Source organism: Coloeus monedula (assembly GCF_965178545.1).
Source record: "Coloeus monedula genome assembly, chromosome: 1".
NCBI classification, from domain to species: Eukaryota; Metazoa; Chordata; class Aves; order Passeriformes; family Corvidae; genus Coloeus; species Coloeus monedula.
In genome coordinates this window covers 21,762,482-21,787,878 of record NC_138781.1, presented here as the reverse complement: position 1 = coordinate 21,787,878, position 25,397 = coordinate 21,762,482, and the positions used below count along the sequence as shown (strand labels likewise).

The following is a 25,397-nucleotide window of genomic DNA, read 5'->3' as shown; positions in this document are numbered from 1 at the left end:
TCATATCCAGCTAAAATCAGCAGCAAAACCTGCATTGATTTCAACAGCATTTACCAGTAGCTGGTAGTAAATCAACGAATCTATTCACAATAATAGAGAAATAATGGGTAACAGAAATTTGTTAAACTAAAACTAAATTGTAATATGAAAAATGTCATTGCGTTATCAAAAGCAATTTACCCTTTCAAGAGATGTTTTAAGCATGATAGAATAGCATGCAAAAATTGAATGAAGGTAGGAAACTTACTGATAATCAACATAGGTTTATTAAAAAATTTTCTTGTTCAAATTAGTCTGGTATTTTTTTGCACGGGATTACAAATTCAAAAAGTAATAGTGATTATATAACAAGATTAAAGAACATTGTTCATATTTACTACACAGCCAACTCTAAGGTTAGAAAAAGGAAGTTTTAAAAAAAAAAAAAAGAAAGAAAAATTTTTAGGTCTGGGGCAAATTTTGGAAACAATGCAAAGAAGGATTTCAATTAGAAATGTCAAAGCTGTGCTACCATGATACTGACAAAAGGCAGTAGTGAATATACAGTTCAGCTAGGACACTGATACACTGAGGAGGTCATCAAAAAGGCACAGAAATTATGAAAGGTCTTAAAAGGTGCTGTTTTATCAGAGATCCAGGAGCTCAAGTTTTTGAATATAACAAAAAGAATCCATATTTTTCATTAAGCATCAAAAAATCTGTAAGTAATTCAGAACCAGTTTGTACAAACTATGTGTTAGCAACAAACAGAATAATTGCTTCCCACAGAACAAAATCAGCATTTGAAATTAAGCAGCAGTATCAACAAGAAAGTGTTTCTCAAGTCTGCATAAGTTCACACTTCTGACCATAGTAGCTTTTCCATCACAGACTGGGATGGGGATTGACTTCAAAAGAGGGCTGAGAAAGAACAATCCTGTTGGGTCAGCTAGGGTCCTGATCGCAGAGCACGTGATGAACGTTACTGAACAAGTAATTCAAAGACAGTGCAGAACACAATTCAGTACCTCATTCAGGAGACCTGAACCCAGTCTATCATGAAACACAGTAATCAACAACAAATATTACAATCAAATTTTCGGAGCACTCTCATAGGGTGAAAATGTAAGAATCAATTACTAAAATGTGATCATACCCAAGTGGGGCTCCTCAACCTGAATGCAGCATGAACAAGGAAACTGAACAGAGCTTGAATTCCTTTGATCCCAGTAAATTCCAGCCATTAGTGAGAAAAACTGTGACTGTGTGAAGCCAAGACCATAGCTGGGACCGTAGGGAGGCCCAAAATGGCTCAGAGGAAGAGCTGCTCCTCCTCAGGTTTGACCTGACCATCGCTTACCACACACAGTTACCCAAACAGTTACCAGGCATCAGCACAGAAGTAACGGAGACCAGAAAGCACAGAGCACTTTTAGAGCAGGAAAGGCAGGCGGGTTCTCTCACTCCCCTCCCGTGGGTGACCAGGAGGAGTGCAAGACTCACAGGGGCAGCGCAGAGAACGACTCACCAAAATCTACAGGAGTCACTAACAGTGCAAGTGCATTTTTTAAAACGCTTGGAGAAATTAATCCGTTTGAATTCCACAGAGCCAAATGTTTACAATTTAGAGCAAATTTAGGAATATGTTTTTCATTTACAGCTTACATGACACATTGATATTAGTGTTGAAGACCATTTGCCAAAAGAAATTACAGGCAAACTTTCAGCAGTTTGTCTCATGAAAAAGCTGGCACTTGTCTGTCAAGCTGCCTTTTATTTTGCTTCTCTTTTCAGGATTTTTTGATGAAATCTACAATCTGATCCTGTAAGGTTTGCAACACTCTAGTTAAAAGACATTCCTAATAAACATTCCCCACAAGGCTTGAGGAATGCCTGTATCCTTCTCAGCAGAAGCTGCAAAAAACACTCAGTGGTGAAGCAAAACAACTCAATTCCTGGGGTGCCAGGAACCTTCCAATATCACTAACCAGAAATAATTTAAATTAAGATTGACATATACAAAAAATCGATCAATGTTTTCTGAATAAGTTTTTTTGGGGTTGCCTACCTTTTGATAAAATAAGAGAAAAGGGTGTTTATTTTCCACATAGAGAATAGAGTGATTGAAGAGTTTTTAAAAATTGCCTCATATGTAATCTTTCAGCCTTCTGAAAAGTAGTTGATTATGACAACCATCAACTTATACCGTGTGCTGGTATTCCTTCAGGACATGGCCAGGTGCTCAACGGGAACAGATTATGTGTGAGGTTCCTGAAGTGACAGTTTCTGATCACATCTCACCCATCCTACTACTTCTGTATAGCTAATCCTCCACTAAACATAGACCAAAGGAATTAAATTTGTGTTGCAAGAAGAGAAAGCAGCTGATGGTTTTGCTCCATCCTAGTGGCTGACTGTCACCAGGAAGGACAGAGCAGTCCTGAAGCACTGAATATTAGCTTGAAATCCTTATTTATCCTTGTGACCCTTCAGAGCACTTCCCCATCACCACAAACCTGAAGATCCCAGGCTATCAATGTGTTCACTCGAAAGAAAGGACATGGTCAGGGAGGGCTCTTCTTGTTATGAGAAGCCAAGGCACACACAGGCAGTCAGATGCTTCAGGCAGCTTTCTGAAGGCCAAGCAACTCCTCAGTGTCCACACTGCACCTCAGAAGTGACCACATTTCAAACTCACACTCAAGAAACTTTCTGCTTGTCTCCATGGTGGGAGACACCACAGCCTTTATACGAAGGATGATGCTGCAGCATCATCTTTCTTGCCCATCACAGCTTCCACAAAGTGAACCTGCGGTGATCCCCCTGTGTCAGAGCCCGTCCACCCTCCAGACAAGAACAGATACTGTAGTTTTTCTGATTACCCATCCAGCAGCAAGCTACTTCCAAACCCAGCCCATGACCACAGCTTGCTTTGGGCCATCATGGCATCAGGTCTCAGCTGCTTCACTCACAAACAAACATGCCCTGGCCCAGGTGCCCTAAGACAGATCCACGTGAGCAAAAAGGATTCAAAGAGGCTTTTGGAAACGCGTCCCATGTCCTGATGAGCTCTGCTGTTTAATCACATAGTTACAACACAAGATGAGCGTGCAAATGGTTGTGTGACTACATTTAAGAAGAAATATTCTGCATGAAAAAAGAAACAGCCATTTGCTGGGCCACAGATGCCACCACAGCATTAAAAACTTCAAGGGGAAGGAATTAAAAGAAGGAAATGAGGACACACACATTTCATTGCTGTGCGACTCCTACACAGGTCCATGTTAGTGGCCCGAGCTGGACACATGTGGAGGTGGGAAGGCTGGAGCAGCACCTGCCTGTGCCACTGGCCAGCCCTGGCTCTGCCCGTGCTGGAGGCAGCACTAATCAGGATGGCCACAGAAAACAGCTCCATTAGATGGAGCTCTGAACACAGAAGGATACCAAGGCAACAGACTCATAAACACACCGAAGCCACTAATGCATCCCTAACCTCTGCCTAAGGGATTGAACCTTTTAAAAGTACAGCTGATTCGATCTGAAAGCTCCTTTGTAAATGCTTCAGCCAGTTGAACAGGCAAAAAAAAGCTAAAAAGAAACACTGTATCTTAAAAAAAGCTCATTGTAGAGAGACTATGGCAACTCAAGGGAAAAAAGGAGGAAAGAATGGTGATGTATATGGAGAAAATACCACCATCACTGGGAGAAAAAAAAAAGGAAACTACATTGTAATTTTAACAGCTTATTATGACTTTTTATTATCATTCCAGGTTATATTTCAGTGTATTTTACATCTTCATTTAATGTAAACAAATGCACATTCACAACTGGTTGAGATTGAAAATGAGCAAGAAGAAAGCACACAGATTTCAGTGTTAAATTAAACTGCTGCACTTTAATGCCAGTTGGAAATTTTTTCATTTCCTTCCTTTCACTTGCATTCAAGACTTGCAGAATGCTCCTGTCCTGGGCCTCATTTTTCCTGATGTGTGAAATGTCGGTGTAAGCTCTACTTCCTTATTTTCCTGCCCCACTCCTGTATCTTCCCAGCTGGTCTCACAAAATGAGCCTTTGGTTGCAGGCCACTCTTATGAGAGGTGGCAGAAGAAGGGAAACTTCAACTACACCCCAAGTCAATAGCAGCAAGTGAAGTGAAGAGGTAAAACAGAAAGTATCAGGCAATGGGGGAAGAGAGAAAAGTAGGAGATCATGAACATTTCTGCCAGCCTCAACTGTGAGTGCACAGAAAGTTGACAAGGTAACAGTTATACAGAAAAGTAAGAAATTTCTGCAGTACCTATGGGAGTGGCAAACTATTGGACATAAACAGTGGACAACTATTCATGATGGAAAAAGATGAGAAAGAAATGTATGATTCTAGAGAACTGAGTAAGAACAGAGATGGAATATCACACAGATACAACAGAATCTAAAATTAAATATGGTATACAACAGGAGTATGTATAAAATAGCACAGGCAAATGCAGCAGAGGGAACAGAGAATCTGACGGATAAAAAGATAGATTTGAAAAGAATAGAGAAAATAACACCCACATGGAAAGGAGCAAAAGAAGAAAAAATATTTGCAGACAAACATCTGTAGTCATGAGCATATTTTAATTTCTGATTTTTTTTTAAGCTCCCTGTTTGCGACTCTCATTCTAACTTCGATCTTTCTTCCTCCATAAATCGGGGAACCATATGGGAGAATGAACACTTTCACTGTGACTGACCACTACTGATATTGTAACTACAGACAATGCTCAGATATATTCAGACACACTAAGCTTTACACAACATGGAGACTGCAAGGAAGGAGACTGACATACGCATGGAGTGTCTCTCCTTTCTGATAATCTATGTATTTTAAATTATTTCTCCCCCTCTCTCCCCCATACCTCCTTTAACATTTCTCAAATGTGTATTACATGTAAGAGCTGACTTTACCACCAGGGCCTGCTTCAGCATGCTTTAGATATTAGCAGAGATTCAGTTATGAATAATAAACTGGCATTTTTTATAAAGGATACCTAAAATCTTAAACCTTGTTGCATACAAGAATTTAACTACTTTTCAACTACAGAGCTACTGTGGTCTAAATATACATACAGAATATAATATGGAGAATAAGAACTGCAAAAGAAAAAATATTTACAACCTTTTGAATGAAATATTTTTTCACAGGAATGATAATTAAAAACACATTTTAAATGTTGCTCTGGTATACCTGGCCCTCTTTTTATTTGATGATCTGCAAATGATATTTCAGAGGTAGTTTAAAAGTTGATTTAGTTATCATGATAGAAGCCAAACATCTTGATTTCCTTGCACCCTTCTTCTTTTCAATTTGCACAATTTGTGATAGAACTTCTTTCATATTACAAAAAGTGTAGCTCTTCAAGAGAAGTTAATATTAAGTTGGATTCTGGCACTCTTAAGAACAATAAGAAAGCATTTTGACAGTCTTACCATACACATACTTTTGCAGTATCACCAAAGACAATAAAGGAATGACATAAGAATAGCACTCAGCTCAAAACAGATAAAATGTTAAACCTATGTTTGTCTGTCATTGTGCATTTGTGCATAAACAAAAAAATCTACCTACAAGTTTCCTTAACATACAAAACTGCAGCTCATAAAATCAAAGCCTTAACTTCTCTTTTCATAGACCATTAGTAAATGTTTTTACTTTTTTTAAGATGACATGGACTTTATACTGTAAGGACAATACTGATCTTTTAGAAACTAACTGTGACCACACCATTAACCTGCCAAATTAAAAACAGGATTGTGCAGTCTACTCTCAGAATAAGGTATAAATACATATACAAAATTTCTACTTCCAAGAAGCATTTCAGTGTTGAGGATTTGGTACTCTTCAACAGAAAATTTTTCCTCTATAACTGTTTTAAAATACATTTGTTATAAAACCTTACTTCAAAAACAACCTCTTTCCTTCTTCTTCCAGCAGCACAGTGTCTCCACTGTCTGTAACCATCACTGATTCATATGTGCTTTTAACTAATGTCAGTGCATGTAAAGAAATTGCCACTGTTTCATTTACAGGTGAAAAAAATAACCTGAAATTTGAGTGGGTGTCCTTGCAACCTGAATGGTTCATCTTTACAGCAGAAAAACTTGCAGCAACTGCATGCAAACTCTTACACCAAACCACAAAACATTGTATTCAACTATCAGGAGCTGAATTACTTAAAACACTTTGATTTACTATATTACTTATTCTCTCTTCAGAACAGAAAACCAAATGAACTCCTATTTTAAAAGAGCTGTGCTAAAAGGCTACTTCAAAAACTCATTACTGAAAGCCGCACACCAGATTTCACTGTAAGTTTACCATTAGTCAATCTTTCTTCGTGGGCTGAAGTTCACAGTGCTACTGCCTTATAATGCTTCTCTTGTTCCAAAAGGCTGTAAACGCATCTGGAGAAACTTCATTCCCAACTATTTGTTTTTTGAGTATTAGCTGTTGTGCAATAGATGTATCTTCAGTACTTTATCCTTGGTTATCAAAATGCTCAGAGCTACCAGTTTTTGGCAAATCCACCTTTTAATATCCAGGGAGGCTCTGTGTGAGTATAGTAATTTGCCTTTACAGTAAACAGGCAGAAGCAAGGTCATACCTGGAGTGCTGTGTCCAGTTCTGGGCTCCTCAGGGCAAGAGAGACATAGAGCTCCTGAAGCAAGTCCAGCAGAAGACAACAAAGATGATTAAAGGACTGGAGCATCTCTCTTCGGAGGAAAGGCTGAGGGAGCTGAGCCAGTTCAGCCTCGAGAAGAGACAACTGAGAGGCACCTCACTAATGTCTATAAGTATCTGAAGGGAGAGTGCCCAGAGGATGGACCAGGCTCTTCTCAGTGGTGCCAGGCAACAGGACACGAGGCAACAGACAGAAACTGATGCACAGGAAATTGCACCTAAATATGAGGAAGAACTTCTTTACTGTACAGGTGACCGTGCACTGGAACAGATTGTCCAGAGAGGGTGTGGAGTGTCTCTCACTGGAGATACTCAAGAACCATCTGGACACAATCCTGCGCCATGTGCTCTAGGATAGCCTTGCCTGAGCAGGGAGGTTGGACCAGATGACCCACTGTGGTCCCTTCCAATCTGAACCACTCTGTGATTCTGTGAAATGAAATTATGCTACTAAAAGGTTAGTTATACTGGAATAGCCACCAAGTAGTAAAAATGGGAATGTCAAAGCCTACAATGCTACTCAAGAAAGTAACAGAAGAACCTAAAATATACTACTACAAATGAAGTCAATACCTAAAACAGTATTTTTGCTATAATACAGCCTCTAAAAACTCCACTGGAAAATTCCATTTCACAGGCACCAGGTCTTGGACAAACATAGAGTAAGATACAGTCATTACTTACTGGTTTAGTGTCACGTCTAAGATGAAAGATGATCCAAAAGCATCAACCTGGAAGCTGGCTCGAGCAATGTGGGTAGACTGCAATGGAAAAGACTGGAATTATTATTAAGTCATGGCAAAACCTATTTTACTGGTTTGAGAATGCAACAAAATACAAACACTAAGTAAAAATATGTCATTAACCAAATAAAATTGCATTGAAACAGACAAAGCAGTGTATGATCATGAATAAAAGATCGGTTTTCTGAATCTATGAGACTTATTCAAGAATTCCCAACAACACAATCTGTGACTCAGAGAACCCCCCCATCTTAACCCATCTACGCCATAGGAAGCAGCTCTTTGGACTCCCATCCTGGCCCTGGCTCACATGTTCCTTACACTGACCCTGGACACAGACCAGAGAGAACAGCCGAGACATTACTGGCTTGGTCAGACAACTGTACACTCACAAATCTCACCAACTCTGCCTGAAAGAAACTGTTCATTCAGATACTCTCGTGTAGCAAGGTGATAGCAATGGGCTAAAATATCATAAGCTGCATTTTCTGTAAAGCTCTGACTCACAACACTCTAAAAGATTCCCAAAACTCCAAACCCTCGAGCAGCTACTAAAACCAAAGAAAAATGCGTGGTAGAGAAACAGCTTGCTTGCTTTCCTCTTTATCTTTCTTTTCTTCCATTCTTTACCATATATCCTCCCCAAATTAGTTCCTTTAATCCAGTCCTGTAACAGGCAAACATGGGAATACTTCATAACTCCCAGCTGCCAGAAACAGAGTTTTATTCTAGTAGTAGTGGAAGAAAATTCTCAGCTATTCAATAGAAATGCAACCCTTGTTTCTAGATCTGAAAACTCCCAAGAAACAGAACAGCCATGTTATTTAACTAATTAATTAGAAAAGCTACTTGGAGACATTTTGGAACAGTATCAACTTTGTTCTTATTTTCTTTCCATTGAAATCTGCACATTAAGATTTGAAGCATTTAGACAGAGGACCTAAGAGGAAACACTGAAGAACCACTTACAACTCCAAACTACACTTCTCCAAATAAATACAATACAGGATAGCACAAGTGTAACAAATGATTTATTGAAAACTCTGGGAAGCCCAGGACAGGATGGGATAACATGAATCATCACATTCACTCTTTCTAAAACTACTGACAGGCTTTTCATAGCCATTAAATCCAGAAGAGCTGAGAATACCAGCTTCCTTGGAAAAGAACAGCAGCAATGAAGAGGAAAGTTGAGGGAATCACAACTTTTTGTTTATTACATTTTTTAGTTGCCCTACAGCAAAATTTTCTTTTTATGTCTACATATATAAACACGAGTATTAACAAATAAAAAAGACAACAACCATGAATACATATCCACAAACAGATGAATCTTTTAAAAAAACCCAGAAGTCAGGACAGTTTCTCTTACTAGAGGATGCTCAGACTGAGGGCCCTCTACAAAAATGCCTGGCTCTGTCATTACTGTGGACATGCATGCAAAATTGCATGACAAGAAACTCCACACATTTACATTACACTTCAGAAGGATGCAGTAAAACTGGAAAGCTCTTTAGAGGGCACGTCAATAGATATAATTCAGTGTCAGATATCCTTTTGGCTACCCCCACTACATTAACCTGCTTTGTAACACAGGCCACCAGGTCTTTGCTAAGTGGTTCTTGTAATTTCTGGATAATTTAAGATCATCTTTTTTGAACAAATGTATCGTTTTTGACCAACTGAAACTATATTTTACATATAGTTTACCTTATCTGGGTAAATAATGGGTGGTTAATTACCATCAATATTCAAAGCCTACTTTCTATCAAAAAAGCATAAAAAAATTTTAAAAGCAAATAAACAAACAAAAAAAATACACAGCCAGCTGGCATCTGTGATGACAGACACCCACAGAATGTACAGACACCCACCGCACATACGGCACCCACATGCAGGACCATCATTTAGCTGTTTCTGGCCTGCAGCAGCTAGTGCAACCACAAATACAGCAAAAACAACCATCAACAAATTATCACATTACCATTGTTGTTTCTTTTCCACCTCTCAGCCAGCAGAGTCTGCTTTGAATGATTTTAAAATTTCATCTTCTCTTGCTAGACAAGAATTTTCAGCTGCTGTTCACAAACAGGATGTGACAGGCCAAGAATCAAGTAAGGTACAAGGGACCAATGGCAGTTCTGTCATTCCCTTGTTCCACTGCAGCCCGTTTGCTAACCTTAACCAACCTTCATTCATCCACCTGCACTGCAACAACTGCTTTCTGATCAAAGGAATAATGGCAGCCCAGTTTTTTGATTCTCATCATTACATTATTAAATGCAAAGAACATTCTACAGCACTTTATTATTCCTGTTTGTTAACAACATAGCTACATATGCCATCATTTAGATCTCTATATTGAGTATAGCCAAGACTTCTACATGGCCATATGCTGGTACCAGAAGAGAATTATGGAGTAAGAAAGCACATAAAAAGCCTAATTTGGATTTCTAAATGTACATGTATTACATGTAACCTTTTTCATTAAAATGTATCCATCTCATAGACTGTAAGAGCACAAACTACTCTATTGGTTTGGTTTGGTTTGGCTTTTAACTGCTAGGTATATTGCACCATATCGATTTGGTCTGGGAGATTTCCCCTCCCCAACACATCTCTAAGACAAACTATTGCAAGGCTAATGTATTTCTAAGGTGACCCTGGATCACAGTTACTCCCTGACAGAAACTGCTAATGTGGATTTAAGGGAGAAAATACATATTAATGAATTAATATGAAAAAGATTACACAGATGTAACCAGTCCCCAAGACACACGATGCAAACCCAGAAACTCACCATTAAGTTTAAGCTCAAGTACAATCAAGTGTATCTCAAGGGTATTTCAAACCTACCAAGATACCAAGACATTCTGGATAGCTCGACAATCTCATCCCTTTCCAGAAATCGCATGCCTTCCTGGTACGTGTTTGTAAAGCACCATCAGACTGCACACAGTGGGCGCTGCCGAAAATGAAGTTCTGCCCCATCCTGGCCATGTGTTCCCACCTACTCTCCCTTGTCAGATCATGTGGCTAGCTAGAAAGTCAGATCAGCAGCAGAAGATTAATCACCACTTGGAGTGGGCCCGGATTTTGTCAGACAAATAAGCTGATCTAAATAAACCACAAGGTAGATGCAATAGAAAGAAGCCAGAGGGGACACCCAAGAGAGAATGAAGAGTAAGACAGATTCCCCCTTTCAGCTAAAAATTTCATCCAGCGTAACAAAAAACTCCACCTTAAGAATTCCAGACGATGCATTTCTTAGGGTACCAGTTCTTCCAAATATCTGGTTAAGAACCACAAAATAAAGAAATGGATTTCAAAAAGTCTTGGCTGTACATTATCTTTAAGCACATCTACCTGCCCACTCAGTGAATAGGTAAAACTGGTCAGCTGCAAAGAAGCTCATTCATAGACATATGTCAACAAAAGAACCCAAAGAGAGGAAATAAGTACTTTTCCATCTATACCACCTCAGTTAAGCAGAAGTAACAAGAAAGACACCTGCAAAGGCTTCTCCAAACCGCTGAAGCAAGACAATTAATTACCTCATTCAGTTCTCAAACCCAGGAACTCTCTCAGAAAATGTGAGGCTTTTGCAACAACCATCAGCTGGACAGATCAGTGGCTGACAACTGAGCCATAAAAGGGGAGTTTCTGGAGACCATAAGATGCACTCAATGCAGAACATGAGCAAGAGCCAGGAAAGCAGAATCGAACAACTTAATGGAAGAGCACAATGCCATGCCTCCAACACAATCAAAAAGTTCTGAAATTTTTATGTCGAGCAACTGAAGAAGAAAAATACCAGTAACAGCTCTGAAATTAGCTGCAATACTTCAGATGCAATTTCTAGTCGTGCATAAAGTGCACTGATCTGCAAGCCCTGCTACAGAAAATTCTAAGCATCCCATGCACCTAATGCAACTATACAAGAGCTAACTTCTGTTAAAGATTGTGAAGTTTAAGCATCTAAGTGAACGTCTGAAAGGAATCAAGAGTAAATGGAGTGGGAAATATTATTTCAAATCACTAAGCACAAAGTTATTTTATCTAAAGCAAAGATTAAAAGCTTGAATTCTACAAAAACAAAAGTGGCATGCAAACCTTCCTGCCAAACCAAGAGCAATGTGATTCCAACTATTTTAAATCACCTGCTCCATGCCTCAGGGATCACTGCTGTAACAGAGGAGACAGACAATCAGTACCAAATATGATTATTTATTACTACAAAGAAACACAACAGAATAATGATGTCCCTTCAGTACTCCTGCTGGGGATCAGCCTTCTCCAGAAACTGGCCCCTGAGAACGAGCATCTGTGAAGGGAACAAATGTACATCACCTACAACCAGCACACAACTGCAGATCAACATCAGTGCACTGCTCTGGAGGTAACCTTAAACATGTTCCAAAGATTTTCATTTCAAATAGGTCAGATATCCTAACCACCAGTGAAACATTTACAAGCTATGCACTTTCTTTAATAATCAAACTAACAAGAATCTTAAATGGAAAAATTTAGACATTTTGCTCGCATTGTGTATAATTATCTGAGTATTGAAACAGCACAGTAACATGATGACTAATATTTTTTCCTCAAAAAATAAGGAAAAATAATTAAAAACATGTTCTGATGCAATGTGCAAATCCTCATGTTTCCTCTTCCGAAGTATACTTAATAAAGCACTTAAGATGCTTTTAAATAAGTTTTGCTGGAAGAGATTACAAAAAATTCTGTCAAAAAAGAACAGTCTTCTGTAAAAAAAATATTGAGAAAATCCTATTTATATGTTTGCCCTTTGATGTACAGAATTTTATATTTACTTCTATTTATAGCATTGTAGTTTCTAATTAAAAGATTCTGATCAAATTTGTAGACTTGAAAGAAAAGCATCACGAGAATCAAGAGATAAAATAATACAGGATGTTCCAGGAAAAAAGAACTTTAAAAGTGTATTTCAGAGCTTGTAAGAACAACGAAATTTTATAGCAGACATTTGGTGAGTCAGTCACATTTTCAAAGTAACAGATTCCTTAGATATTAATTTAATTTCACCCCCCCATTTCATAAAACAGAAACCTCAGCTTGTTGACAATCCCTTAAGTGTGTATGAAATAACATAAGTTATCTTAAGTTCAGATAAGCCAATGGAAAATCAAAATAAATATAATCATGAAATTAAATGAAAAATACACTAAAAATTTTATGTAGATTTACCTACATTTGCTGTTTTGAAAATAATCATTACAAGTAAATTTATGCTAGAGTAGAGAAATACAGTGCCAATTAGCACACTATAAAAGGACACATAAAATGTACACAATCTATAATGACAATTTTCAGCCTCAATTTTGTTGTAATAAATCTAGAGTTATACAGTATATTGTTGCTTTATGTAAAATAAGAAATCTGTTCAAAAACTTACTTTTTTACTTGTACTGGGAAGAAACAAAAAATTAAAACTTTGCTTAGAGACAAAATTCAGAAATAAGCCTAGGTCTAGTATGAAAAATATGTATCCCAAGTGAAAGAATCTTCTTTAAAAAATACACAATAAAATATAACTACAACATGATTTTTCCTCAGGCCTTCTCTATTGCCATTTGCAAATATCTAATTTTAGTCAAAGTTTAGTATCACTGAACTGGATCCACATATCACAGCATATTAAACAACTGCAAAATCTCTTTTTCTTTACTTTCCCTAGCATTCTCATAATATTTATAGGCACTCATTTGCTGTATTAATCATGATTATTATTTGACATTCTTCATGCAAGCTCTCTCTTTTTATCCAATGCATAAATCTAAATATCTTTGAGGCATTTGGTGGGGCGGAGTTTATTTAATGAAAAAACTGCAGAACAGAACCATGGTTTGATGGAGACGCTTTTACGACTACCTCTTTAGGGCACATTAGTAAATCAGTTATTTATTCTAAGGAAAAGCTAGAAATAAGAAAATATTTTAATAGATCCATGTTCATTTTTTAATCCTGGATCACACATCTGTTCTCCATGCCAAGTGAGGGTGGAGTACAGGGAGAGCTAAACACCATAAGCTAGAGTGCAGTGCCAAGGCCCAGTTCACTGTGGTCGTAAACACAACCTAAAACAGCTTTTCTGCATACAAACATCACAGTATCAATGAACTCAGAAACAAGAACTACTTGTACCTCTAAAATGCCAGTAATTAGTTTTTCCAATAGGAAATTAAAAAAAAAAAAAAAAAAAAGGAAAAAAATCAACCCTATTTTGTTTATTTATTTGAACACAGCAACTGTTTGAATTTACTTAATATATATGGGGGAACAGCAGCAGGGAAACAAGTCCCGAGCACAAACTAATGCAATGCAACACGTTACACAGGTGTCACTGCTGCAGAGTCAGTGCCTGGGTAGCAGCATGGATCCTTCTGAAGTCCTGCAGAGGACACCCGAAAGCTTCTCTTCCTGCTCCCCTTCCTCACCTCCACTTCATCTTTCTCAAAAACTCACCCAAGGTTAAATGTTAAATGGGATAATGAAGACAGGAAAACTATCAGGCTGTCACTGCTAGAAAATTTAGCATGGTCTACCATTTGATCTCACACATCTAATATGAGTAACTGAATGGGCAAGGTGCCGCTTCCCACTTGTTTCCAGCACCAGTAAAGCCCCATGGCACTGGATCTCACACTCGTGCTTTTAAGTATAGAGGACGATGTTAATTTGATTCTAAAATTTTGTTTACAACTTTTGATTTCCTATGAGACTAATTACTGTAAGTCTTCAAATCACTGTGAAAGGAAGAACTGCAAGAACTTTGGGGAAGTTGAATTTTTTTTTTTCCCTTTTTCTGAAAGGGATGCAGCAAGGATTCATGTATAAAAGGTTACATACAACTAAGGCGCAAGAGGTCTTAAATACACCACTGCGGGGGCAAAACCCGAAAACTGGTGACTGTTCAATCTCATGTTTTTAAATGTACTCAATAAGGTTCTTCATCAAATACTAATGGCTAGGGATGATGTATGATCAAATAGGTTGTTATAAGTGTGATTAATCAAGTACAGGGTCACATATAGAAAACAAAAAAAAAGTCACTAATTAAAACTTGCAAAGTTCAGCATCTTTTCCTCCCCTAATTCATACAAAATGTTGATGACCACTGAAGATCACACTTCTAAAACTGAGACAAGGAGCAGAGCAAAGAGAGACTCACTCACCCTGTGACCCAGAAACACCAGTTTCCATTGCTCCCCACAGTGACTGTAGCTTTCAGAAAGCCAGATCTAACAAGAAAAGCAATGTACTGGCATGTCTAGGAGTCAAAGAAAATACTACAGCAGCAGTAGTGCAACGTATTCCATCTGTATCACTCAGCAGCCCTGGACCTGGCTGCAATCAGAGGGGAAAACAACTTCCTTGTGAAGAAATACAAGATCAGAGGGCAAGGACTCCAACAAGGACAATCTATCCTCAGTGAAATACCCCTCTCCCTGGCAGTTTCAAGTGGGCAGAACCCAAATGAGCCACTACTCGTGCACAGCTGCAGTGTGAGAGGCAAACATCGACACACCACCCATCTGCAGGGGGACAGAACATAAAACAAGGGCAGCAACGCACGCGCCGTGGGCAGCACTTGAGCGTGTACCCATCTGGATCACTGTGTCATCTCTCTGCAGAAAGGACTATTGTCCAAGAACACCATTTAGGCAAGAAGGAAAACTCAATGGATCCAACGGTCAGCAAGAGTGAAGGCATTTCCTTTGCTGAAGCAGATGGTGCCTTGAGGTCATTTTTAGCTACATGTTTTCCAAGCTCTGAAAGGAATCAATAACATTTAAAGGCCCCGATTTTCGCATCTCTTGTAGTCTTCAGAAATGAAGGAACAGAGTTTCACTGTGAGAGAAATCTACAAAAACCCTCCATTAAGCCACCTTTACATTACAAATAAAGATTTCAAATGTAGTAAAAACATTCCACACTAACTTTGCTTCTTTTTACCAGTTTCAGTGACCAAACCTTTTTTCAGCAACACAGTGACATACTCCAAACATTTCCAACTGGTCTTACATTTAGCTTGTATACAAATGAAAGCTTACTACCAAAAGATTAGCTCTGCCCACTGAAAGTGACAAGCACTCTCTAACACCTAAAGCCTACCAACACGGTTAACTTATGCCAGAAATGGACCTCGAGCACCAGCACAAAGTTTACTAACATCTTGTCTTCATCAGAGGCTAAGAAGAGCTTGACAAAACTTGCAGACTCTTAGGCATGCCAATACATTGCTCAATCAATTCCACAGATAATACTTTTTAAATATGACTCAACCTCTACATTCAAGTATCAAAGTTCTGCTTCAAGTTGAAAAGTGCAAAAAACGCAAATTTCAGAACTCCTTTTCCCCTTGATACAGCCTAGGAGATCAAAATGAATCAACATTTTCACTGTATGTATTTTCTGAAACAACTGATGGATGGCTTTTTTTCATTCCCACAGAATTTCAGGGGTTGAAATACTCCAAGGAGACATTTCTGGAACAGAGTGTATTCCTACATACCCCTATTATTCTGGGCAATTTTTGAGCTGTAAGTCAGGGCTGTATCCTCCACACTCCTATACATCACACTTTCATTAGAAGGCATTTACCCACACAAATTTTTCTAAACTTTGTATGAATACCACATTCTGGAGTATGCTTTTCTAAAGCATGGTCCCTTGCTACAGTCTTATGGTCTGGTCACACCCATTTCACTTAAAAACAAGGAAGAGAGAGAGACTTAAGAGTAAATTTAGTATAGGCAGACAAATCAGAGCTGACCAAATTATCAGATGTATTACCAAATTTCACTGTCTGAGGGAAAATACCCGGCAGCAATGCCACGCTTCCTAACTTACTTTAACCGAATCCAGTTTTCAAGCTGGACTCCTAGTGACTCAACAGTTAACAGAGCTCTATGTCATTTGCCACTTTCTGTGATTTCTACATAATTCTTTAATTTCAGGTGACACTGGCTTTCCATTTGGACTTACCCAACCAGCCAAGCCCCATCACAGTAGTGCATGCCACAGCCTGGCAGAACACATCCTGACCATGTGTACATGCACTTCAGCCACCTTTGCTGTTCAGTGCTTAACATGAAGTTTCTGGGAAAAAAACATAAGCCTTCCCTCACACAGTCCTCCCACTAAAGTATTAAAAGCTTGCACAGATGTTATCTTCAGTGTCCAAAGCTCTCATCTGCACTGAACATGCTTCCATCTGAGGAGAGTGATGTTGTTCCACATCCACGCTTGGCTGTGGCTCAGGACAGCTGCCACTGCACAGTTCATCCCTACAGCACAGATTTTTCCTCTGCAGATTAATGCAACTATTGCAGTGGCTTCAGAGGAGTACTATCAGGGAGCATCCACAGCTATGAAGAGCAAAATTTCATCCAACAGATCTCTGCAATCCTGTATGTGCTCCGATATCTCCACAGAACAGTGTATCCATATACTATCTAGGAGACCACTGGCAAGCCAAAGGAAAGAAGGTAACTAGAGGGGCATTGAAGGCTTTCTTGTCTGAAAGTTTTCCACAGACAATAATAGCAAATTTGGCATTGTTTAAAATAAATTACGTAAGTCAAAACTACAGTAAAGGAAGACAGGATGGGAGTCACGGTGATTTCTGGAGATGTTGAATACAGCAGTTTTGGTTAACATGCAAGAAACAAACAATTACACTATTTCTGGAAAATACAATACTGAAAAAATTTTATCTAGTGACAAGAACACTGAATCGTATCAGTAGATTAAGAGAAAGAGATATTGCATAGGCAGACACGACAGTCCTGCGTCCAGTCTTTATCCTCTGACAGTATCGGACTTCACCCTCTACATCCACAGTTATCCAGACAGAGAATACACATGGGCCTGGGCTGGCAACCAAATCATCTGACAACATGTGAGTACTTCCCAGGAAGCAGAAGAGCAGTCTGCATGGGAGGAGAGGCAGCCCTGGCTCAAAACCATGGGAGTGGAAGAGAAGGATCCTTGTCTTCCATCCTCTCCAGGGAGAGAAACCCAGTGGGAGGCAGCACCAAGGGGAAGGACCACAAACCTCAACAGAGCTGACTGGAGAGGGAAAAGCACCGAGCCAGTGCTAGCTAGAAGGACCCACAATTAAGAGAGCTGAACCTTATCAGGCTTTTGAAGGTTTTATACAGTTTGATTGACCTTTAAGCAGTGTTTGACAGGATAACTGTGATAATGTTTTCACAAAGCAGAGCCCTAAAAAAAGTTGTTAGTTTTGAGTCACTTAAAGACTGGTATGATTATTGGGAAAACTACAAAAGGGACCTGGACCAGAAGGATAATATATCTACCATGACTTTTTAAGACATATGTCCATAATGCTCTTGTGGCAAACATTTCACAGCAAATGTTAACTTCACATGTAGCTCCTCCAGAATATCGCTAAATGTCATCAAAGTTTATCGTGACACTGCTCAGGACGCAACACGCTTCTACACCATGCATGTGTTATAGCTGATACAGCTGATGACACTGTAGGGGTCCCAAAACAGGTATACAGTGAAACAGTGTCAGAAAGAAAACTCAGTGTCATCCTGCACTCAGAGGCACCAACACAGACTGGGAGTGAATACAGATACATTCATCAACAGAGCTAGAAAGGACTCCTCTGTCAGACTTTGCAGTTACTACACTGATAGTGGCAAGGAGGAAATGTTAGGAAAATACTCTCTATACAAATTGTTACATCTGAGCCTTTAAGATCCTTTTAGGCTGTATATAAGCCTGTTTTTGAGGCTAAGCCATAGCTTCAGGAATATCTCTCTTTTCCAGTTGGCTGTTGCACAAGCATGAGAAGATGACACAAAACAACATGAACTCTGAAGCAGAGGCAACCAGAGATTTTTTGCTGGATGATTTTTTGGACTTATACATTTACTGTCATAACAAATCTCATTATCTAGCAGGGAAAGACTTTTCCTGATATGAGCTTGCAAAGAAGGATAAATTAGGAATTTGAAATATTCTTCGCCTATAAAATACCAAAAGACACTATGAATACTTTATAAATAAAGGTGTATTGAAAGTGCCTCCTACACCAGAAATCAAAGGACACTCTCAATGCCCTTACATGGTTTGACACAAAATCTATAGCAACTTGGCCTTCGGCAGTTTTTTTCCTCTTCAGGAAGGCAAGACCTGCATCAAGAGTATGAATATTTTAACCATCATTCACATATTCATAAAATATTGCTATGTTGGTGAAGTATCTTATCATATTGCAGAACTGCATACACTGAACATACAGTAAAGTATCACGCATATTTTGCCTAGTGACTTACAAACCCTACGGGGCAACAAGGCAGGAAGAAAACCAAATTCAGCAAGAAACCAAATGCATGTTATTACTCACTGTAGCCCCTTTCCCAGTTTAGCCTCTTCCTCTCTGGTTTTGTGTTAGGATGATCGAAAACTGTGCCTGTTTCTCCAAGAGACAGCAGTCATTTGATTAAGTGGGCAGAAAAGAACTTTTTTAATCCGACAATTTCTCATGACACTTCTCTTTCCAAGAGTCACCATCCATCAGTCCCAAACTCTAGAGATATTTTATAAGCCACTCAATGGTCAGAACTCTCTTTTTAAAGAAAAATATTACTGTTCGTTGGAGCTACCCAATACAGTAACTTACAACACCAGATGTTGACACCATCAGAACAGAAAGCAAGAGTCAGCATTTGCAGAAGCACTTGCAAAGAACAGGGATATCCTGTTTGAAGACTAGAGTGAGATGACAAGAATTAAGAGAATCCAATAGCAAAGACTAGGCAACACCTGAAAAACTAATGAAGATTTCAAATCCAAGCGCATGCAAACTCAGCATGACAGCACAAAGCTGCTCTGAAATTGATTATTAGCAATAAGAAATCGTCTAAGAAATCTGCAAGCTGTGATTCCCAATAGGTGTATGCAATTGTATCATTTGGTCACAAACAATACAGGCTGTGGGAGACAAGTAAGTTCTTTACTGAAAACTACTAACTCACTCTGGACTACAAACAACAGGCACCTCTGTCTCCAGATGCAGCTCAGTCCTGGAGCCCCTTCAGGCCCAGCTCCCTACAACCAGGTTGTCCCTTTTACTCTCTCAGAAGTAATCCAGCATACCTTCGTGAAAAAGGGCAATGAGCAAGTGAAAAACAGCCTGAGAAACAGAAATTGCTGTATCATGAATGTCTTGCACAACCAGCAGAGATGAGTGAATCTCTGTCCATAGTAGGTCAGAACCTTGCTCCCACTGAAAATCATAGCAAATCTCACAAATTTCTATGTAACACCCAGATATATAAAAAATGGATAATGCAACGAGAGCTGCAAGAGGGACAACATTGTCCCTTAGATTGTGTGTGCAGACCTACAGCATGACCACAAAGTGCTGGCCGTAAGTAGAACGGGGACCCTTGCTGGTGGTGAGTGGCAATCTCTGCTGAGAGCACGATCGCTGTAAAGTTATACCCTGGGCTGAGGGAAGACATCTGTTAGGTGAAGGCACGTAGTGGTCTGGTACTTAAATCTTCAGCTGGAAAATGAATCTCATCTTCCCAACCAGAACACTTAATCCACTAAAAATTATTAAGGAAAAGGTCCTCCAGGCCAGGTGCTGATGGAAATCACAAACCCAAGTTTGCAAAGACGTACTTTGTGCTTTGTTTTGCTCTTCTTCACACACAGAAGGACAGATACAGGCAGTGGGGAGGGATGCTTACACATTCCCACATTTTAACAAAGAACATGTCTGCACAGTATTGGCTAAAGAAACTTGTGGTTTCCCACGTGCTTCTTACAATACCAAAATATGGCTTAAGGCACAGAGTTAAACGGTTCCTTAAAAATGTCCATGGTGGGAACTTTCCTTCTTTTAAACACAAAAATCTTAGATTAGCCTTCACTGAATGTCCCTGACATAGAGGACTCTCATCTTCCAATACACTTACTTATGCAGCAGTAAATTAGGTGTCCATTGCTAAGATCCTGGATTGCATTAATGATAATATAATATTAGTGTATTTTTAGCTATATCTTACCTTGATTATTCTATACAGTAAGTGCTGTGCAGCTGCTAACAGGCCCCCTTTGGGGAACAGAGAAATTGAAATACAGGAGTGTCACAGATACTAGTAGTTACTCTATTTTGCAATGGAATTAAAAGCAGAAACCCAAAGTCACGTGAATTCTCCAACCTACACTATATATTGTACATTAAAACATTAATGATATGAAAATATAATAGCCTACAACATTTGCCTTGTGCTGTGTTCTGAGGTTCAGCAATCTTGGACAACTACAGTTGTGAGCACATTAATTATGTTTTTTAAGCAATTACATTTTGGCTTTGCAAGATGAGTATATAGACTATTTCCTTCACTATTTAATACTAAAGCATGCACATAGAGAAGTCACTCAACTCTTATGGCAATGGCCCAAAAACCCCAAAACAAACAAAATAGACAAAGTTTCTAGAGAAAAACCTCAACAAATGCTGAAAACAAGCCATAAATTTTTAGAAATCTGCCATCCATCACTTCCCCAGTCACTTGTGCCTTCAATTATCTCCTTTCACCCCCTTTTCTCATATTACACTCCTCTGGCTCAACTCCATCCTGAGCCCGTTTTAAAACCCCTGATTTGCAAAGGCCATGCTTTTTTTCCACATGATCATCTTCATTTCCCTTTGTGCAGTTCTGAACTCAGGCTTGCATCCTTCTTGTTCAACTTCTGCCCTTTCTGCAGCTAAAGCTTTCATCCAGGAATTAAAGAAATCCAATCCGATTTAGTGCGACTTCGTTCTCTCCAGCTTATCTCTCTCTCCCCCCCCCTTTTATCTTTATCCGATTCAAAACACAACTACATTGTTCTACATTAATTCAACATTAATTCAACTACAGCCTTGTTGTCTAGTCCTCTGGCTGCACCTTCCCATTCAGGTATCTGTTTTTCTAGACATGGTTGCTAGTCCTTCACTCACTGGAGATTCTTCTTGAATGTTTTTACCTCCTCCAAGAAGCATCCTCCCTTAACTAATCCAGAAGGCCCTTAGCTTTGGTTTGAAATCTCTATTCAAGAGCAGCTTTTTTAACTCTCATATATGGCTATTCAAAGACTATTAGCACTGGATAGAACATGGAGACAGTCAGAGTGTATTTAATCATAAAAAACCCAAATATATATGGAAATGTTATTGATGGAGAGAACACCTCTGTTCCCCTACTCTTTATATGCCACTATTAACTCTTCAGGGCAGGCATGGATGTCTCTTCGTGTACGAGCAGAATCCAGCATCTTTATACTTCATGTGACATTCACCAGACACCCAAAGGCAACCATAAAAGTTAACTCTCTGAAGTTAGTCCATAACTTTGGTAAGTACCTTCCTAAATGCAGCTCCACCAGTTAAGCCGAGTCAGCTGCTGGTCCATTACCGCCAAGCTGACTCAGATCCCTGGGCAAGGGATGCAATATCCTGCAATTAGGATGTAACCATGCTCTGTGCCAGAATCACAGAAAACCTGTACTGCTTCACTCGGTTCAGCCTGCTTGGCAATTTTCTTTGTTCAAAGCACTGTCAGCTACTGTATCCTTCCATGCATAACAACCATCAGATACCATGGGAGAGGCTGGGAATATTTTAAGCTGCATCAGGGAAACCTCTTGATCAGTAATAAAAGTTGTAGTAGCTTTCACATTTACATCAGAGCTTTTACACATTTACATTGGTTTACTGTGAAGGCTGTTGTGAAATAAACGTATTTAACTCTTTTCAAACCACCTGTGTTACTCTTTTTTTTTTCTGCTTAGAGTAATATCCATACTAACAACTTAACTAGATGAAGAAGACTTGAAAATTTTATGAGCATAACATTTGGTGAATAAAAGCTGAGACATTCAGAAACAAACCATTAATTAGCAGTTTGTTATGTAAAATCAGTATTTTAATCCTAATACTAAAGCCAAATGCAGCCATTACTAAGTTTAAAACAGACATGTCACAAAGTGTTTGAATTTGTGACTCTTCAAGGGTCTTCAAAGAAACCTGAAATGCCTAGAGGATTTTTTCTTCTTTTTTAAGCAAAGCATTATGAACTTTGAGAATCCTATTTTATTGTACTATAAATATGGTCTTCATATCTGAAAACTCTTAACATAGAGTAAGTTACATTCAGAGGCAAATACATATGCTATGAAGAGCTTGTTTATTATTTGACTACACAAAGAGAATGCAAGTTGTCAGTCCTTATACTGCATGGATTATAAAAAAGAAATATGAGACAATTTTTTCACATACGTTGCTTCTTAAACACACAGTAGTCAATTAGAAAAAGAGGAAACGGAGGCCTGCAACTCATCTTGGATGTCAGCAGTTACCTCAAATGCTCATATTTTATGTTCTTCATCTATAACAACATGGACTCAATGTTTTCTTCCTGTAGATGTAACAGCCATATATCACCTCAAACAAAAGGAGTCAAGATGAAAATCAGTATATTTTAATAAAAAATGAGGTTATTAAAAGTTACAGGGATTGGTTTTCATATAACAGAAATATGTTTTTTAATACAAACAGTGCCAGGTTAATGGCAATGATCTCAGAGGTCTCTTCCAACCTTAGTGATTCTATGATTCCATGGAATTTGAAAATATACCCCGGGTATATTGGGCAGCAGGCAATATGCACGTTAAATCCCGTGTTTAGTTCACATGTTACATTTCAAGCAATTTCCTTCCGACATCCAATTTCTATTTTTAAAATCACATCCGAGTCCACAGAACACAAACCCACCCTGCCCACGCTTCAGCCAGAAGCCGAAATTAAGCCGCAGCGTTTCAAGCCCGGCTGTCGCAAAGGCACTGCAACTTTCATTTTGGGTGCCCCGGCCGCCGCAGGCAGCGGGCTGTGCCCGCCCGGGCCCCCGCTGATGGCCGGGAGAGAGCATTAACAGGCACGGGGACCATCTTAACTAATTCGGGCGCCCTTGCCCAGGACTAGCATTCCCAGCGCTCCCGCGGGAAACCGAGCCGCGCGTCTGGCCGAGCATCGCTTTGCACCGAGCGTTATCCTTCGGCGGTGCAAACAAACACCCTTGGCGGAGGGTGCGGCGAGGCTCCGCACCGCCGGCCCCGCTGCACCGCCGGCCCCGCTGCACCGCCGGCCCCTCTCCCCCCGCCCGGCGCTCACCTGTGTCCGCGCCGCCTCGCTCCGCACCCGCGTGCTCAGCGCCGGCCACCGCGCCCCGCCGCCGCCCTCGCCGGAGACCAGCCGCAGGGGCCTGATGCTCTCTCGCTCCGCGAAGGGGCTCTCGCCCCGCCGCCCCGCTGTCGCTGTCGCCGCCGCCGGCCCGGCGCCTCCTGCGCAGGGGAGAGGCACTGTCACCCGGCTGCGCCCCCGCCACCGGCGCGCAGGCTGGAGCGGGGGCTCCGTTTCCATGGGGCTCCGCAGCAGCCTCGGCGCGGCGTACCCCGCTTCCCACCGCCGCCCCCGCCCCAAGCGCGACGGTGCTGCCCCGCGACCGCGACTCACCTGGGGCCGCTGTCAGGGCGCCGAGCGCCAGGCAGAGGAGGCAGGCGGCAGCCCCCATGGCGCTGCCCGCCGCCCCGCTCGCCGCCGAGCGCCGCCGGCTCCGCGCCTGCACGGGCGGGGGGGGCTGCGGGGCCGCGGCTGCCGCGGGGCCGGGGCTGCCGAGCTCCGCCCCGCCGCCGCGCCGAGCCCCCTGCCAGCGAAGGAGATGGCGAGAGCCGGCGAGGCGCCCCGCAGAGCCCGCTTGGAAGAGGGAAGTGCTGGGAAATGTAGTCGTTTGCCGGGGCGTGAGGGAGCGGGGCGATACCGGAGGGGAAGCCCCGGAGCCCGGGCAGCGCCGCAGGGATTCCGCAGTCGCCCCCGCCCCGTGGGGCCGCCCCGCTACCGCACCGCTCCGGGACTGAGGGAACCCCCGCCGCAAAACTTGCCTTCACTGACAGCTGCCGGTGAGGGCGGGGGCTCTCTGGGGAGGCAGCCGGGGCGTTTTCCCTCCCTCCCTGCCCGTACCCGCGTCAGCCCCTCTCTCCTCCTTTATGTGTTCATTTTCAGAGCAATTTCATTTCCTTCTCTATGACCATTTTCTTCCTTTCTTAAATTTCTACTCTCTCCCCGCTCTTTTAAGAAAGAGAGTAGGAAAGGATTACAACGCAGAATCATTCCTCTCACGTTACAACACGCTCTCCTGGACTAAGCAAGAAACAGAAGTGTCAAGAGTCCCCGCGATGTCCGTTCCCTGAAAGGCGAGGATTATTCTCCCTCAGCGGAGGGATGGCTGCATCTGCAACCCAATTCTACACTCCCACCTACCGGGAAGCCGAGAGCAGCAGTGATGCCTCTCAGCGCGGTGTATCTCACCTTCCTTAACTACATTTCTTTAAGAAAATGGGGCAAGAGTGGCGATCGCCTGAGGCACCTCTTTCCCCGCCGTTTTCCGAAGGGGCGATAGCAAGGACTGCCATGGCACGCAGTTGAGGTGAGTGGAGAAAGGAGGACGGATGTCAGGACAGCGGCAGATGCAGCTCGCTACCGACCCAGGCAAGAGAATACAAGGTCTAGCAACCCACTGCAAGGCTTGTACCAGTTGTAAGCACATAATAAAGGAGGAGGTGGCATCACAGATACTGCCACTGAAAGCTGCTGCTCGTTGTAGTCTCAAAGATTAAAAGAACAAACAAACAAAATATCTTAAAGCCCTTATGCAGATAAATATTAATTGCACTGCTTGCACCGCCAACAGCCAGGACACCCGGCACCTCCATTCCTGCTCTTAGGAGCGTTTCCACCCGCCGGGCTGCCTTCTGCGGGCTCCCCCCGGGAAGGACCGTGCTCCGGGCACAGCGGCTCGGGAGTGGCTGCCTGGCTCCCCGGAGCC

General features: G+C 41.1%; 1 protein-coding gene across 1 annotated transcript in view; it reads right to left on the bottom strand.

Moving 5' to 3' along the window:
- Positions 1-24,086, bottom strand: part of ADAM22 (ADAM metallopeptidase domain 22) — a gene marked incomplete at both ends in the record, with an annotated part of 125,719 nt that extends 101,633 nt beyond the window's left edge. The window contains 3 exons of the mRNA XM_082277856.1: positions 7,385-7,461; positions 23,687-23,856; positions 24,029-24,086. Of these exons, the coding sequence (XP_082133982.1) occupies positions 7,385-7,461; positions 23,687-23,856; positions 24,029-24,086 (305 nt within the window). The remainder of the gene's footprint in view (positions 1-7,384; positions 7,462-23,686; positions 23,857-24,028) is intronic.
- Between the last annotated feature and the right edge of the window lie 1,311 nt (positions 24,087-25,397).